This window comes from Labrus bergylta, chromosome 20, assembly GCF_963930695.1.
Source record: "Labrus bergylta chromosome 20, fLabBer1.1, whole genome shotgun sequence".
Lineage (NCBI taxonomy): Eukaryota > Metazoa > Chordata > Actinopteri > Labriformes > Labridae > Labrus > Labrus bergylta.
The window spans coordinates 19,852,406-19,871,472 of NC_089214.1; the positions used below are offsets into that span (position 1 = coordinate 19,852,406).

Genomic DNA, 19,067 nt, shown 5'->3' on the forward strand with positions numbered 1-19,067 from the left:
TGCTGTGCCTTTTGTAGAAGATCCAGCCACACTGCTGTTAGCGCAATCAGTTAGTTTAAATTAGCCAGCAGCGGTCCAGGAATGTGGTGATTCAGTCGCTCGCTGTCTGCAGGCAATGTTTAACTCACACAATATACGCATACACACTGAAGATAGAGGTTTGATTTAATGGCGCACAGCTATAGCTGTATGGTAATGATCTGGTATGTGTGTGATTGTGTGTGTGTGTCCATTGGTGGCCTTTGTAGTAGTGTGTCAGTGCAGGAATGGTGATGGCTGGGTCTCTCTGGGCACAGAAATGTCTCATTAAGAATTAACGTACACATCTACGGTCACGCCAGGCAAACACCTCGCATACACACATGTGCACACAGCCATTTCTCCCAACTCCCACAGCTTTAATTAGCACATACACATTGACTCTCCGCGGTACAAACACACACACGCACGCACACACACACACAAGCTCACCTATTGTCCGCAGAGAGATGAATCTGAGGTCTCTCTCTGTGGCAGACAGTGGCTGGCTTGCTCGGTGAACACTGCTCATTAACAAGATAGAGACAGAAGGACAACGCTGTGTAGCTTGGCCTTTTGTCTGTGATCAAAACGCATTCCCTCAACTCTACGCTCCACACAAAACCACATATTATTCAGCTTTTACCTTCAGCGAATATACAATCCAGCAGCGCAGAGCCTGTTGTAATGACTTAAGAAGAATAAAGATGCATTATTGTAACAAAGGGGGCATTGTTTACCTGGATATAGCAGTGGCCTGAATAGACTGGGTGAGGAGTTAGCTTGATGAACAAAAGGCCTTTTTATTAACACAACGCCCTTGTCGAGGTGCTTTCTTTATTATAAGACATCGCCTTGAGTGGTGATGATTCTCTTTGATGCTTGATAAACAGTAGATTTGGTTGACGACGGACTGGATTGTGAAAAATCAACAGGTTAGAATACAGACTGGTAGAACAGTGTGGACCAAACAATGACATGTAAAATAATGGAGAAGAAACAGGAATAAGTAAATTTCCATTCAAACCATAGATTTTAACTTTTATTTTGTTACTTTTTGCCTTCTCTGATTTGTCTGTAAGATGACAGATTGCATTATTATAATTTCTGGGTTCTTTTTTAAAGGGGACATATTATGAAAAATCCACTGTGACAGTGTTTTTGAACATAAACCCTGAGAGTCTATTGACCCACAAAATGTGAAATAAACCCATCCAGTCCTTTGTTTGTGGTCTGCATAAGTCTTACAACACAGAGAAAAATGCTCTGTTTCAAATTTGCCTCTCCTTGTGATGTCACAGTGGGATTCTGGTATCTCCACCCATGGACTCCACCCCCGCCTTGGACAAGACTTTTGCGCAGGTCGGCCATTTTTATTCTCACTACAGAGGAGTGATGTCTACTGGGAAAACTCAGGGGGGGCTCATTGCATTTAAAGAGACACACACACCAAAATGGAGCGTTCTGAGAGAGCTGGTTTATATAGGGTCACAAACCTCCTCTGGTGCTTGATTCATGTTATATTTTGACCAAAGCACAGCACATATGTTTCATTTGAACCACAGGGGACTGTCTGAAAAGCTGTCCTCTTTAAAGGTATTTGGCATTTTTGTTGTCTCTATTGGATCATTTTTTACATCAGCTTTTTTTAAGCTGTTTTTCTGACGTCAGCCTGATAGTATCTTCCCTTAATTCCATAATGTTGACTAGAAATACACAAAACTGTAGCCAGGATGTGATGGATATTACATTAAAAAGGTCTCCACGGCCATTTAGAAGGAATGTGAAAGGAGGAAAGAATACGAGGACAGGAGGATGTGTTGGGAACCAGCGGATTGTCATGTGGATGAGATTGAAGCGTGTGAAGGCAGCTGGATTCAATCAGATTGTGGCAGGAGAGGCTGAGGAGACAGGAAAGAAAGGGGGAGGGGGGTGATTAAAAATGGTAGGAAAAAAAATTAAACTTGTCGTATGATTCAAATTGACTGTCACTCTTTGACAGTGTGCATTTTCTGTCTGAGTCTCAGTAACAACACTTGATACACTACTGATGACGCTCATGGAATTTGAGGGTGCGTACAGTCTTAAAGCCGTCTCTTTGCAGCACCTACAGTTATGTGTTTCTGAACAGCTGATTTGTTGAAGGATTGTGTTGAACGCTTTGCCACGACATGCAGACTGCATATAGAAAGACATGAATACGTGGCGCTTCCTTGTACTTGTAATGATCGTTTCAATACCAAAATGTTGCCAGCGTATATGTGCAGCGCTCTCTCTTATCATACAGCTTCTGGTTAAAAATATGAATGAAGGGGCGCAGGAGGCCTGGTGGTTGGCGAGTGGCACCAGGTTCTGATCCGACCTGTGTCTCCTTTCCCACAGTGTTCTCCACTCTGATTCTGATGCTGTTCTATCTCTATTTTAAAGGCTGAAGAGGCCACAAATAGACCTTTGAAAAAAGACTGAAGATCTGTAGTTTGGTACTTTTTAGCACAATTAATCATTGAAATTATGGAGAGTGTGTCATTTAAATACACACAGTAACAAAAAGTATCCACATTTGTGATCACCTTAATGGTAACTACTCAATGTAATAGCATAAACAAAGCATGTGTGTTTGCTCTAAAGAGGGTGGTAAGTCTTTTGGAAGGAAATGTTTTCACAGCACCTACCTGTGACGTTCATGCAGGGATAGATGTGTAAAATATTCAAATACGACCGATGGTGTCATCTTACATCTTAAACAAGATGTGTTGTTAGGCTGGCCGTAATGTGAAATAAATGCGATGCTGTGTGACGACAAATGAAATAACGGCGTAAACAAAAACACAATATCCATATTTCCACACTTCCACAGAAACAGAAATGTGATATTACCTCCCTTCTGTGCTGCTGATGTGCATCTGCCTAAAGATGATGAAATCATTATTGTGTGCGTGTGTGTGTGTGTGTGTGTGTGTGTGTGTGCGCATGTGCATGTGCACGTGTGTGTGTGTGTGTGTGTGTGTGTGTGTGTGTGTGTGTGTGTGCTGCTATCCAACCTGGATCCCTGGACGCACACGTGCACAGGCCTCTCTCCTCCAATTCACCTCTATTACTAGCTATAATCCCATTTCACACTCTATCGATCCCCAAAACTGTTGTTCACCGGAACCAGCAGCAAACACTGGCATTTCTCCCCATCATTTCACCACCATTGTTCTTTATTACACAAAGAAGCCCCCCTTTTGTCTCAGAGCAAACTCTGCCCCGCTGAAATATGAATTATAAATGTATGGCTAATAAAAGAGAAGGGGGTAAAAAAGAGAGAGAGAAGGGGAGAGAGATAGAGATAGAGAGAAGTGGTTGGTAGAAACATCAGAGAAAATGACTCCTTTACAAGAGTCTATTGATCAGTTTCTATCAAAGGGGGATGTCAGACATGAGATTACCTGGCAGTTTGAGCATTAGGTGCCGTGTGTTATAGCCCCGGGCCCTTGTAGCGCTGCCAGAGGATTGTAAATAAAGCGGAGAGGAGAGAGCAAGAGGGGAGTGTGTTGGGGTGTATGTGTGTATGTGTGTGTGTGTGAGTTTGTAGATCTGTGTGTCAGTCTTTGTCTTTGTTAGTGTTCACAGTTGTGTGCATTCAATTTTTTTTTCTTCTTTCGGTGTATTTGTGTGCATGACGTTGTGCAGCTGTCTGCTGGCACCTTTTGGCTTATACCCAAAAGCAGTGTTGCAAGCCCGTGAAACTTCAGAAAGAGAGTGAAGGAGTCTTGGGAGGCTTTGGGACGTCTCCCGGGAGCACCTTAGCCCGCTACGAATCCCCCAACAAAGCCAAAGGAAGCCCCTATGAAGCCTTATGAAGCTTTTATGAGGGCCGGGCAGGGCCCAGCCTTGCCCCAACTACTGATTCAGGGTTAGCCAGGTTCTCTTCCTTCTCATGTTAAAGGTTAGCTGTGAGAGCGGGGTAATCTGACTGTAGATCTGTGATTATAGACTGATGCTGCATGATGGGCTTTGAAGCTTGTATGAAGGCATTGAGAGGGAGAGAGACTGAGAGAGAGTCAGATTATGGAATAATGTCAGACCTTAAGTTGTGAAGCCTGACTAAAACGGTCAAGAAAGTGAGAGAGTCAGCGACCCAAGATCTTAGATTGAGAGCTAATGTCATAACTTAGCTTGTGAAGCCTCTAAAAACAGGTCATATAACATCCCAGACCTCAGAGTATGTGCTACTACCCTAACTTAAGCTATTAAGGAAAACTGATTTTCTCAAAATCCACAACCTCCTCCTGATCTTTCTTGGATGTGAAACATGTTGGCCCTCTTTGGTCATCAGTCCCCACAGAGCTAAATATTCTGCACAGCATATCTGTTTGTCTGTATCTGTGCTGCTGTTTACTTCACTTTTTCTCTCTGTTTTAAGAACTCCACAATTTTTAAGTTTTGAGAAAGCTTTTCCCTTAATTATTTTCTTTCGTGTGTTTCAGCCGTGTGTGTGTGTGTGTTTTGCTGAAAATATGAGTATTTGTGTAAACGCTCAGTCTATGAAGCTAATTGCTCTCTCTGTGGCCTCCCCTGGTGGGAGGTGTCACTGAGGTCACCTCAAAACTAATGATTTGAATGCGAATTTGATCGCCATTTCAAGTTTTCACATCTCTGCTTTATTGATTATTGAGATGCACGGCAAACTTTAACCTTGAGGTTCAGGAAAATAGCCAAGGTAAGGCGCATGCATGCACATAGACACACAAATAAAAGTGTTTGTGCATCGTTAAATATTTAGCAATTCCAGTTTGCTGCTTCAATTTTCCTCGGGCTTCAGTTAAACAGTTTGGAAGCTGCCAACCCATGAATTTATCATCAGTTATATTAAATGTGGATTTTCTTTTCTTTATTTCATCCTTTCTGGTATTGGTTTTAGCCCCCCCCCCCCTCCTTTATTCAGACTGTCCCACCACTTCCATCACAGCGTGGTGCTTGGCCCTAAAAGCTTTACGGCAATACACATACAACATTTCTCTATTTCTATTTCGCACACTCAAATACACAAGCACACCTGCAAAGTCAAGGTCCGTCCTGTAAATATTCAACACGCGCACTCGCACACACACACACGCACACACACACACACACACACACACACACACACACACACACACACACACACCTCTACATATTCAGGGCACACATCTTCTCAATATTCACCAGCCTTGGTCACCAATGGCTGACAGTTTATGTTATATTCCGTGAATACTGAATTTAGTGAAAAGGTTTTAAGAGCTATGAAGAAACATTGACTCACAAAATAGCACACAGAATCCAAAATTTCAAACTAAAAAAAAATAAAACGGCCTGCAAAAGCTAACCTAACCAAGGAACCAGTCTACTGGTTTATCATGCATTCGCTCAATGGGCTACACTACTAAGTGTAGGACAATGGGGTTTTATTGCATGTAGACGGAGCAGGCGGCTGAAAAGGCAATGTGATTGAAGGGATGCAGTCACAAGCACGAGCACAAGTGGCCTGCTCAAGGTAAAGAGTGCCATCTATTGACGATGTCGGGGAGCGCTTCTTTTGTCTCTCAACAAAAGGGCTGCAGCAGCGTCTCCGTGTAAGCAGTGCAATACTCTCTCTGCTTCCTTCTCTGCCTCTGAAAGGCACTCACTGCCTCTTCTGTGGTGTAGGTCTTGGTTTTGCTTTGAAGAAGGGTTCATGGTTCATGTATTTTCCCACTCGTGCTGAACTTGATGGGAATCAATAACCACCTCTATGCAGATATGTTTTTTTACATCCTTCTATTAAGCCTGGCCTGCTGGACGATGTGGAGTACTGTGTTAACTCATTATACATATTCCCTTCATTAAATGAATTAAAATAAAATATGAACTCAGCTTCTAAACCTATTTGACACAATTTCATTAATATCTCAACAGGAACATTTTTTTTTTTGTCAGAAGACAATGTGAATAAGGCCTGCTCTCTAATGAATCAGTGTCTGAGGTGAACTGTTGCTCTTTATCTCACACTTCTCCTCCTCCCTCTCTCCTGTTCAGTGGAGGAGTTGGCAGCTCGTGCAGAGGAGGCGAGGCGGATGGAGGGGTGCCTGACTGAGGGAAAGCTAGCAGAGGAGAAAATCAGGTAAGGAAGGGGGGAGAAGGAAAGAAGCTTCTTCCCTTATCAAATCTCCTATCCACATCCGTGTAATCAAAAGCTTTAAGCTCCTTTTACATGTACAGTGCAATGTTTAACCATACATGTGTGGAACAGTGCAGCCTCATGGGTTGTTTATGAGTCTACAAAGAAAGAATCCTAACTTATAGTTAGTTTAGTTTCTGTTTATTTCTTTTTTTTTTTCTGGCGATTTCTGTTTCTCTGTATGCAGAACAATCACAATGTGTACTGATGGGACACATTAGGTTAGCAGATGTTAGGTCAGGGAGTCAGAGTTCAGAGTCGAGACCCCTGCATGACCCCTCTTGTGTCACCAGAGCTGCGGTGGTGACATCAGCAGGCATGTATCACCCAGTGGAGTGTGTGTTTGTGTGTCTGTTTGTGTGCTCATAGTTGTGGTTGTGGCTTTGGCTTCGACATGACCTCACTGCAACAACGGTCTCCGTCTTAGGGAGTTTCTCGGTTAAGTCGAGCCATGGAACATTTTTTTATCGTCAACCGACAATTTCAAACTGGGCATGGAGGCTTCATAAGTAACATTCTGAATTATTAGACTTTATTACATTTTAAAGCAATTTTAAGCACCGAATGGTAAAACAATCGCTGTGTCCGCATATTACTCCCATTTGCGAAATCATGCTGTTTACTGTTAACCCAGTATTATCTAATAACTGCACAGACATGAAAGGGTTTTTAAGCAACAACACCATACTAATGGCTTCCATCTGTGCTGTGGGAAATCCCCTCCTTTCTCCACAGGATGCCTCCTCTCTTACTCTCCTTTCTCTCTCACACTCGCCTCGTCCTATCATGTGTTCTCTCCAAGGACCAATCAATCAGGCTCTTTCTTTCCTTTTGTTTCGGCCTCTACTTCAGCTTTTACCACCACTTAGTTACTCCTTTACTATCAGTTTGAAGTTTAGTGCTCACACGTTTAGTCCAGCTAACTATGTGTAAAATGTTATGGAATTTGTATATTCAGTCTTTTGTCATTCATAAGAAAGGATCATTTCAAGTGTAATTAAAATCACCTGGCTTTGTTTGTAACAGCTAACAGGGACTTTTTGAGTTTATTTATTTTCAACATATAATGTAATATGTTTGGGTTTCCTCTTCTATCTAATGCTCAGATAGTGATTTTTGTTTCACTTCAGACTATGAAATGATGTCCAGTTTGAACATAAATGATGGAAAAACTTAATGACAAGTAGGATTTCAGGGTGTCAGTGGCCTGGCGGTTGGTGCGGGCGCCCTGTGTTCAGAGTCTGTGGTCCTGTAAGTGGGTTTGAGTCCGACCTGGGGCTCCTTTCCTGCATGTCATTCCCCACTCTCTCTCCACACGATTTATGTCTCCATCCACTGTCCTGTCTCTAAAAATGGAGGCATATAAAGCCAAAAAAAAAGGAAAACTAAAGGAACTAAAAAGGAAAAGTAGGATTTTATAACTTCTTATAAAGCCATACTGAGCTGTACTGTGATTCTTGGAATATAACAGAAATCGAATGTAAAAATGTAACAGAAAAAGTGAAATGTGTAGCCTTTCCCTTGATTAAAATTCACATGTAAAATACTAGCTTCATTCACTGTCCCCTAACTTTTACCTGCAAGGCCAAAATATTGGGGGGGGGGGGAGTCACTGGGGGGTGTTGAGACTCACCGTGCGGCCGGAGCGAGGCTGTGGAGGGAGGTTTGTGGAAATGGTAATCATTTGTCGTATTGATCTTGCTGTAGCCAGGGCAGCTGGCACGCCACGCACAAACTCACTCGCACTCATGTACACACACACACACATACACACACACACACACACACACACACACACACACACACACACACACACACACACAAACCCACACTTGCAGACACTAACTGACTCACATACACACAGACGCACAGTTGCGTGGCAGGAATAGACCCCTTCATATTGATCCCCTTCACATTCCCTTAGCTGGGCTGCCACACACACCCACACATAAACACACACACACACACACACACACACACACACACACACTCTACTTTCTTGGCTTATATTAAGACTCTGACTGTTCAGGAATTAGGAAAACGACATGTTGAATTAAAATCTGCCTAATTTGTTTGAAATGTGAAAAATATTGAGAAACATTGAAATAAAAATGTCTTTACCCTGGAGTGTCAAAAAAAAAGCTGTTCTTTTTTACAATTCACTTAATTGTAATGTATTTGACTCACATTTGTGCTTACAGGTCAATGGCTGCGAGGCTGGAGTTGGAGGCGGCGGAGCTCAAGAGGAATCTTCAGCACGCTGTCGATCAGAAACTTGAGGCAGAGCGAGAAAAACAGGATGCACAGGAGCAGGTAAAGAAAATACACAGCAGCCGTCAGTGAGATAGTGAATGAACAGAAATACTCTCTGTACTCTGAATGCATTATTTCCAAATTGTTTTACTAGTATCCAATTATTCTGCAAGCATACTGAGTTCTCGTATTCCCCTCCCCCTTCCTTTTTTAAAGCTTGTGTAGGAGTATTTGAGCCAGTCTGCTGTACCACAGAAAAATCTAATATCACCTCTCATATGTTATGGTCTACTCTTCCCTCCTCTCCTCCCATGCCCTCCAAGGTCTTCCTCTCCTCTCCTCTCCTTCCCCTCCTCTTCCCTCTCCCTGCACCCCCCTCCTGCCTTTTTTGATGATTAGTGGCATATATCCGGTGCTAGAGCTCGGATTATCTTGTCCAAGACAGGGAGGGGTGTATGTGGGACCTAAACCTGGCAAGGTGATTTGGAGCGTTAATTCCTGGGTGTAATATTCCCTGATATTCCCTAATGTTCTGGCTGTGAGCCGGTGGTTGGTGGGTGGGTGGTTGGGGTGGGGGGGTCTCAGGGGAGAGCGGTTGTCAGAGCTGAGCCGCCGCTGTACAAAGGCAGAATGGATAATTAAGGGTAAAGCCAGGACGGGAAAGTGATGTTCATTTAGATTCGACAAACTTTGAATTCCGTCTAAAGCTTCTGCGCACAGAGGTGCTCAGCTCTGATCTTGATTTTACATTTTGTTTAAATAAAGTGACTTATTTTCTTATCCTCCTTCTGTTTCTTTATTTCGATCTCTTCTCCCTCCTCTTCTCTGTCCATCTCTTTTCTGCCTTTCACCTTGTTTTCTACATCTTCCTCTCTCATTATCCTTCTCATTCACTCACTCTCCCTCACCTTACTCTTTTTTTCATTCTGTCCTTGTGAATAATGCAGCTCGCATAGCCCCAGTCTCTTTTTTTCTCTCTTGACATTAGTGCATCAGGGTTTGACAATAGTGATCGCCCTGGGCCAGTAAGACACCGACTTAGGCCTGTTGATTGGTCAGTCAGAAGTCCCTGTTCTCTTCTTCATGTTTTTTTTAGACTGTTTTAAATCCTGTTTAAATGAGCTCTTCCTCTCATGAACTACTGCAGATATTACAGATTCCAGCACAATTCACATTTCCTCACAGCTCTGTCAAGTCAAAGTCTTGTATGCAGAGGACATGGCATCGGCTACTAGTGCATAAATAATCAAGCAGGAGAGGTGCATCGGATCATTGTGTTTAACTTTTCTACTCCTCATCTGTAGCCTCAACTCAAACTGTGCAAACTGTGCACTTAACATTGGATCACATCCTCAATTGTCTTCACGAAAGAATCATTGATATAGGATAGGATAGTACTGATTGCTACAGTAATAATACAAGTAGTTAGAAAAAACAGATTTTCTTTAAAGAATGCTTTTAAAATTCAGAATCCAGCAGACTGTAATATAAAGATGTCCAGCAGTTCAGTAACAGTATTTGTTACCTCCCATCAGGGACATCAACTTAACGAACAAAATTAGAAATCTTTCTGTGAGTCACACATTTGCTGTTAACAAAAAAAAGTGTTTCTCGCTGTGTGAGTCAGACAAAACCGCAAACAAGGAGCGTGCGTTTAAGGAATTCTGATTTGTGTATATATGATCTGACTGGCTCCCATTCCCTAACATTTCCCTCTTTTCATTGCTGCTGTCTTCTATCATCTCCACAGCAGATGAGCTTTTCAATGAATTTGACTCCGAACAGTGTTTAAACACCAGTGTGATGACCGTTCTGACTATGACTCCTTCATTAGGTCCCAATCTCTGTTATTGACCAACACAAGATGAATTATCCACTGCGGAAAAAAATCAAAGGGTTTGAAATGGTAAATGGTACACTACAGTGGCCTATAGAGGAAATCTATATTACAAATTGCCTCGGTGAACAGTAGCTGAACCTCAGATAGCTCTGTCTGTCTCTGTGCATATGTCTTTGTATGCACTGTGTGTGCGTGTGTGTGCGTGCGTGCGTGCGTGCGTGCGTGCGTGCGTGCGTGCGTGCGTGCGTGCGTGCGTGCGTGCGTGCGTGGGTTTCTTTTCTGATATGAGATTACATGTTATATGCATGTCAGTTTGAGCTTGCATGCATGCCACTAGAGAAACAAACAGACGCACACATGCCCACACACACACACACACACAAACAAACACACACGCACACACACACACACACACACAAACAAACACACACACACACACACACACACACACACACACACACACACACAAACAAACACGCACGCACACACACACACACACACACACACACACACACACACACACACACACACACACACACACAAACACACACACACACACACACACACACACACACACACACACACACACACACAAACAAACACACACACACACACATGCACACTCAGATCTCTTAATCCTGTCCCTCTGCATGAGCCCAGTTCAAATACCAGCCGTGGTAAAAACAAAAACGAGGCAATTCATCTCCCCATTTCCCTCTCTCTCTCTGCGCCCCACACACACACACACACACACACACACACACACACACAATCACAGTCATTAGTGTGTTTACCTCAACATCCTTTAGCTCAGGAATCAAAGATTTCAAACAGTTTTAATGAGAATTTGCAGAAAAGTTTTCAAACGGCAGCAAAAGTTGTCTTGTTTTCATCCCCCTAAACTTTTTTTGTAAGCATCCCAAAATCTTTAGAACTATTTGCTGTGATTCTATAGAAATACAATTACATAGCTTTTAATCAGTGTGAGTTCGTGGGATGTTTGCCTCATCGCTAGAGATCTTTGCTTGTAGATCTTTGCTTGTAGATCCTTGAGTAAGACGTTGAAAGAAAAAAAACCCATAAAAGGTCCAAGACACTGTTTTTAGTCACCATGTTCCCATCCCAGATTGTCGTCGACCAAGCTATGTAACAGCCCTTTGGCATCTCATTCAGACAAACAAGATATCCCATGACGTTTCACACAGATAACCAAAGTAAACTCAGAGTGCTGACAAAGGCAAACCTGCTTCAACGGCCCATTTGGAGAAACAATGGATAATTAGAATTGATGCCAATTCAAAAATAGATATCACATATATGAACAAAAACAACAATGCAAACAAGCTGCATATCCAGCCATCACACAGAAGTGCTCACGTCCTTTTGAACTGGTTTCCTGATAGTTTCCTCCTTTGTTGTCTGGCACATAAATTGGCCACTTTCTACTCCATAAACTCACTTCAAATTATGTCATGATAATCTGCATTTTTTTCCGAGTCTCTAATACCAAAGGCTTAATGTCAAGGATTGTTTTAAACCAAGTGAGTGTCAAGATGGAAAAGACTGGTCCCTTGGGTGTGAACGGATCTGAAACAGAGTCTGTGTTCGACGCAGGTTTGGTTCTACACGATCCCTAATCCAGGAGGAGGGCAAAGCAAAATGTCATTTACTGTATTTTCCTTTATTTTAATGACCAACTCCATCAGTGGTGGACAGTGACCTAGCTGCCTGTCGTTGCTGTTATCCAATCAGAAGGGACTCACGTCTTACCATGCAAAGTGCCTGTGTTTCATCTTATTTGAAATATGGTGTAACTTTTCAAGCGTGAGCGTGAAGTATTTCTATTGTGGTGATTCTGGAGACAGGTCTGCGGAACGATTTCATCTGTTCATTGATCTCACTCATTATACCTGATAGAAGCCCCGGAGCCTGGCCTAATTAGCTTAGAAATGACCCACACTAGATCACCATTTACACACACACACACACACACATGCAGGTTTGATGATGGAGAGATGAGGACAGACAATTGAAGCTCATTTGTTTAGCTGATGAATCAAGAGAAGCGGTCCAATTGTCTGACTGTTTAACCATGGAATGGACTTTGTATTTGTTCAGTGGGTGTGTGCTTGTGTGTCCTTGTGTTCCGTCACCCTCAAACACAGCTCATTAGGCCGCACTGCTGTAATTCGTTTGAGAGATGGAACGGACAGCCGAGCAGACAAAGTGGTCCATTTTTCTCTTGTTGTCCCTCACTTCTCTTGTCCTTCGTAGCGGTGCCTTGTCTTTTATTCACCAGAGAAGGTCACATGTTTTCACTCTGCAGGGATACAGTTTATGGGAGGGCACCAGAAGGTATGATGGTTTTAATTTAAAGCAAGAACACAGGAGAAGTAACACATTCAAAATAGTTAGATTGATATTCAAACACTGTTCCTTTCTTTCTTTAGTCGTGTCAAGTACAGCTTTGTGGATGTCGTCGGGGGGGAAAAGGTGATAGTTTTAGAGAGATACTAAAAATGTGTTTTAGTTAGTCAAAGAGTCGACTCTTCACTCTGTGGTGTTGACCTTGGCCAAGGTTAACACCACTTGATAAAAAAGGGAGGATATTAGTCTTTACAAATCCTTACTGATTTAATCCTTACTCGTTTAACAGCGTCTATTTCTTTTTAAAGGCTTTATATGTGATTTTTCACACTTAAATATAATAGAAATCAAGTATATCCTCTGAAAATAACTCTGTGAGTCATGACTGTCTACAATGGGCGTAACACCCGAGTCCCACTGTCTGTGATGCTTTCAGAGTTTCAGAGGGACTAGAGAAAAGAAGAATAACATACTGTACTCACTGCTTAACTGTGTTTCTAGATCACGCTCATTTCAGGTAAATTTACATGCAGTGTGAAGATATGAGCATAATCAAGATCACTAGCATTAGCATGCTAACACAACAATGCAGCGAGAGTTGTTTTGGTTTCATGCTGGTGCTCAAGGGCGACATCTGCTGGATCAAAAAATCACATATAAAGCCTTTAAAGTAAGTAAGAATGCTATAATTGTGATTATTCAAGGCTAACCTTGAATCATCTCACCTTAGCAGCAGGTCGTACTCAAATCCTCTTCACAGATTCCATCTGTAATATCACCCTATTCAAAGCTACTCTCCGTCTCAGGAGGGAAGAATACAGAGTTATTAGCTCAGAGTGATCTGATTAATGACATTCAATTGAAATCCATTGAAAATATCTTCCCTAAACTGTGAGATTCTTTGGAGAATATATATTATATTATATTGTTAAAATGCCTTTTTACGGAGAAGCAGATACTTGTATTAACAAGCGTATTCCACGAGCAGAGTGATCTAACCTTATCCTTGTGATTACTGTACTGCTTCCTGTCCTGAGTATACAACTTTAACGATCTTTAAAGTCAAACATTGTACTAGAATTAAATGATAAAAATTCCTCCCACTCCTACATATTATTTCATTCTCCCACATGTTCAAGTGCTGTAAAGAACATTTAAGATTCTTCTCCTAGAAACCATAGCATGAAAAGATACCCTCCCAGTTGGTGGAACTTATTCTAACTGAACAAGTGGTAGAGAAACTTCTTCCAAGGCTGAAAATGTAGTTTTGCTCATGCAGGCTAGATGCAAGATAGGGGACTTCAGTAATGGCAGCCGCTGATAAACAACCCAGCAGCATGCGTAGGAGAGTGTATGATGATGAAAGGACTTGGGGAAAGGAGTCAGGCCATGCAGCAGCAGATGAAGGTAATTAAAGAAGCCATCATCAGCATCATTAATATGCTAGATCTGCCGTGGCCCACTGACTAGTCTAATGGAGAACATGTCATCATCGTCACCATTAGGGAGAGTGGGACACACACAAACACACGCACACACTGTCTTAATGTTGGGTCACGCCATGATTATCACCATTAAGCCTAGAGTGAGAAGACCTGCTTAGGAAAACCTCATTCTCTGCTGCCAACGTACACTTACATGCACACATACAGTACACACACACACACACACACACACACACACACACACACACACACACACACACACACACACACACACACACTGGCAGATCTTTAATTCAGACCCTGTGAGTGATAAGTATGCATATTTAAGTGATGTCAGGCCTGTTGGGTCTTTTAATTAGACAGAATGAATGAATGTTTTATAAAAACGTGTTTAACAATAAATGTGTTCATTAATTTGATGAGAGGATGTGCTCTGATGAGCTGAGTGGAACAGAGTAATGGCTCGTATTCAGCTCCGGCGGTTTGATGGTGGTGGAAGCAACAACCAGGCTATCTGTTTCTAGTTTCTCCCTCATCTTCATATTTCTCTCCCTCTCTTTTTTTTTTTTTTTTTTTTTTACTAAGAAAAGTTCACTTTGAATTATGTTTATCCGGCAAACCCTGGACAGCCTGGTTTGTTCTAGTGAAAATGCACTTTTGTCCTGTTGTAAAGTGCTGTGTGATACCAGTCCACTGCTCCTCCATGGAGAATAGAATAGATGGAAAATCCATTAACTGCTGGAGTCCCCACAATCTTTTCTTCTTCCTCTTCTGTCTGCAGGTATGCTTTGTGGTTTGTCATGAAAGTTCATTCTGATGCATAAGTTGAGGAAAAGATGGTGTGTGCGCAATAAGTCCATCTTTTGCCAGTGAAAAGTGTGGGCTGTTTGGACTGGATAACCTGGCCCTTTTTTTAAAAATTTTTGATGGAATAAACTATCAGAAATAATAAATACTATTTTAGCAGCTGTAAAGATTCCACGTTCTCCACCAGCACTGCAGAAGTCAACTCATATTCTCTAGCCTTGACTTGAAAGGAGCTATGGTATCACCAAACTTGGTTATAAGTGTGTCCTAAATGCATTTTGTTGCCCCTTTTAGCCCCCATCATCAGCTAAAATATTTGTGCAACAAAACCAATCTAAATGTTAAGCAGGTACGCTACTTTGCTCCTCCCCCCGCTTGCAATCGCACCTCCTTTGTCCCCTTTTCTCTAAATGTCTCTCCCCCTCTCTCTCTCTCTTTCTCTCTCACTCTCTCACACACACACACACACACACACACACGCTCTCCCCCTCTTTCTCACACACCCCTTCACTGCCTCCCTTGACACTGGTGGAAACAGAGTGATGGTGTGTAATTTAGTCCTAATCACAACATCAGACTTGCGTTGCGATTTACATCCCTCCACCAGGCAAGCCAGTCAGACAGTCAGGAGGGAGATGTTAATGTGAGACCACAGGTAATTACTGTCATTACAGCACGCATGGAACATGCCGGCCCGTGTATGCGCGTGCAGGTTGACGTGTGTGCACACTCATCGTGACGAGGGGTCTGTTTGAGCTCTTAAATCACAGGATTTTACATTTTTTTGAGTATATGATTAAGATGTGATTTTAGCCAATAAGTTTGCAACATAATTCTTCTACATAGAGATGCACCGAATGCACGAGAAAAACACAAATCCAATCTCAAACAGCATGGGATGCACAGTATATTTGCCATTCTTGATTAAAGTAATTATAACTGATGCTCTCATTCAGTTAACTCTTCAAAATCGAATGACTTACTTGATTCAGTTTCATTGGTCCCTCAGTGTTGCTTCATTGCTTTATTTGTTGAAATGCAACGCTTCCATAATTTAAATATGATTAAAAGTCTAGTTCCTTATTTTGTTATGAAGTCTGAATGATTGATTACGTGTCACCGTCATCCTCACAACTTCCCTACACATCTGAACCGACCTGCATTTTGATTATCTCACATTATTTTGACCAATTGAAAGTCGCCCACCTTTGGCACAGACTTTGTCAATATGAGAGAAAGTCAAACCTTTTTAGTTTTTCCATACCAACCGGTTCGACTTTGATTCATTTCTTCACTACTTTTTATGTTGCAATGAATTTCCACAGAACTTGTCCTAAAGGTGCATAAGATATTGGAAAAAAAACAAACCCATCATTGTCTCATTCAGCACAATAACACACAAAGAACAAGCTGTAATGTTTATTTTTTCAACTGTTACATACATTTCTGAATACATTCAGAATATGTGATAATGTTGAACTTTTGAACTTTTGAACTGGCATCCCTATCTGTAGCCCAAGGCTGATAAGAGGCAGGCATTAAAAATGTGCTTTTCCCCAAAGACACAGTAAAAAAATACTCAAAATATTTGACCTCAGGCAACTAAAAGTATATATTCATTTTTATTTAAACCTTGGGTTCACAAGCAAGTTTTCCATTTGGGTAGGCCCCATAGGAGTTTGACCATAATACATATACAGCCGGCACAGTTCAATCTCCAAAAAATGATTATATTAGTGATAATGATGAAAATATTTTGTAAATGTAACTATGTGTGGCATTCATATGTTTTTTGGAACACACATACACACACATGCACAGTTCATGATTCAGCTCACACAGAAGTTGATTTTTTTTTTTTTCTTACATAAATGATTTGACATTTTTGGTAACTTTAAATCATGGTCAACACTGACAAGTTTTTTTTTCCTCTTTGCCCAAGTTTTTATAGGAAGATTGTATTGTATATCAAGGTGTTTCCTTGGCGATAAGGGTACTGTGTCAGGGTCCCCAGAGTTTAGGCCTGGAAAGGTCCTGGCTGATAAGCAGAATGAAAAAGTCAGCAGTTTGGCCAGTGCCATCCCATCGCTGTTTTCACCCCTCACCCGTCGTCTCCTCTCTCCAATCTCGTCTCCGAGCTGCTCCTCCTCTCTCCCGTCTTAATACCTCACCCTGCTATTCATACCTGCGTCCACAAATGCCACCTCTTTCATCTCCTGTTATTCTCCATTTACCTAATTTTTCTCTTGTGTTACTCATATGCGCTGTATTTGACATTTATTTTCACCCTGTCCTTTTCATCCATTAGAGCCACAATTATCCCCGTTTTACCCTTCTTTATTTCACACCTTTGGCTCCCTCCACAGCACATTTGCAAGTGTCAGATGTTAATACTTTCCTGTCCAAACACAAGATTTAAACAACAGGCAATGCAAAATATGTCATCAGATAAGCGGGAAATGTATTTCTTTATTAAATGTTCATTTGTATAGTGAAGCAAGTTAACCATTGTCACACATTACAGCATTTATAGCAGGCTTTCCCGACCTTGGGGTCCCGACACCAAGAAGGGTCGCATGGAATTTGAATGGGGTCGCCTGAAGGTTTTATTTATTAGTCAATAAAAAAATATACTGTATACTAAAATATATGTAACACATCCTACTGTGGGCCATAGCCAAAACAAGAAACTAGCAGAGACGCTGTCTGTATGTCATCTATTGTGCAGAAATGTTATCTCAGCCTTTCTTCCTCTGTCCACATGATTTTTTTATTTTTTTTATTTAACCTTTATTTAACCAGGTAATTACCCCATGTAGACCAAGATCTCTTTCACAAGGGTGACCTGGCCAAGAGGGCAGCAGCACACGTCATAATAAACGCCTAAATGTGGTCAAAAATGAATATTTACTTGCAACACAGAAGAAAAACTTTTACAAGATTGAAAACAAATCAATTTGAGCAAAAAGCTGTTTGTGTTTTGGATGACACAAAAGATGTGTGATGTCAAAGTGGAGTCACGAGCCAAAGAAGGTGGGAACCACTGATTTATAGCCTAAGCTAATTTGTCATGCCCGTCTCTGGATCGGCCTTTAAAATAAAATACATTAAAAAAGTAATATGTAAATAAAACACAAGAAACCGTACCAAACAAGCTCAACAATAACAATAGAGTCAAACTTTGCACAACATTTTTACATTGTTGCCATTCATAACGCTGCATGAGATTGTGATAATCTGTAATTTATTTTCTGTCTGTGTATTTAAGGTGGACACATTTCGATCAGAGCTAGAGAGGACACGAGCAGACAATACTAACCTCCGCCATGAGAGTCAGCAGGTCATGACGAATGTCAACCATTGGATCACTGACCAAAAGTATGAGAATATTATGTTTTCATTATTTTTTATGGCAACTTAATTTTTTTAAAATAGATTTTTTTGGATAGGCCAGCTGAAGAGAGACAGGAAATGTTGGGAGGAGAGAGAGGGGGGATGACATGCAGCAAAGGGCCGAGGCTGGATTCAAACTCACGGCCACTGCAACAAGGACTATCGACTCTGTACATGGGGCACGAGGCTTAACCACTAGGCTACTAGCGTCCGATAGTGACTTCTTAGTGTTTTATTTAATCATTTTATTTGCAGTGTATTTCCATTAGTTTGATTGATGTTGGTACCATAAGGGTAACTGTTGGGTGTTTCCTTTTATAGTTTTTTTCTTCATAAGACTCTGAAAGTCTGTCTTTTTTCTCTCAGGGCCTCCAACTCGAGCCTCACTGCCGAGATGAAGGCCCAGAATAAGCTGCTGCTCATCATCACTGAAGAGAAAGAGTGAGTGCATCCTTCAGAGTTTTGGTAACTTCTTTATAAATGAACATTTTGTTTTTGGCTCTCGCTGTGCGTGTCTCAAAGTGCAGCATATTTGTTTACTTAAAAATTAGAAAATACAGCTAACGGCTAACTCCGTCACCAGTCGTGTGTGTGTGTGTGTGTGTGTGTGTGTGTGTGTGTGTGTGTGTGTGTGTGTGTGTGTGTGTGTGTGTGTGTGTGTGTGTGTGTGTGTGTGTGTGTGTGTGTGTGTGTGTGTGTGTGTGTGTGTGTGTGTGTGTCTTTATCTGTGCTCAAACAGTGTTGGAGATGTGCTCTTTGACTT

The 19,067-nt window shown here is 41.6% G+C and overlaps 1 protein-coding gene across 1 annotated transcript in view; it reads left to right on the top strand.

Moving 5' to 3' along the window:
* LOC109981991 (trichohyalin-like) overlaps nt 1–19,067 on the top strand; it is a 96,445-nt gene that overhangs the window by 65,664 nt on the left and 11,714 nt on the right. Inside the window, exons 21-24 of the mRNA XM_065949091.1 lie at nt 6,058–6,142; nt 8,401–8,512; nt 18,180–18,289; nt 18,671–18,745. Of these exons, the coding sequence (XP_065805163.1) occupies nt 6,058–6,142; nt 8,401–8,512; nt 18,180–18,289; nt 18,671–18,745 (382 nt within the window). The remainder of the gene's footprint in view (nt 1–6,057; nt 6,143–8,400; nt 8,513–18,179; nt 18,290–18,670; nt 18,746–19,067) is intronic.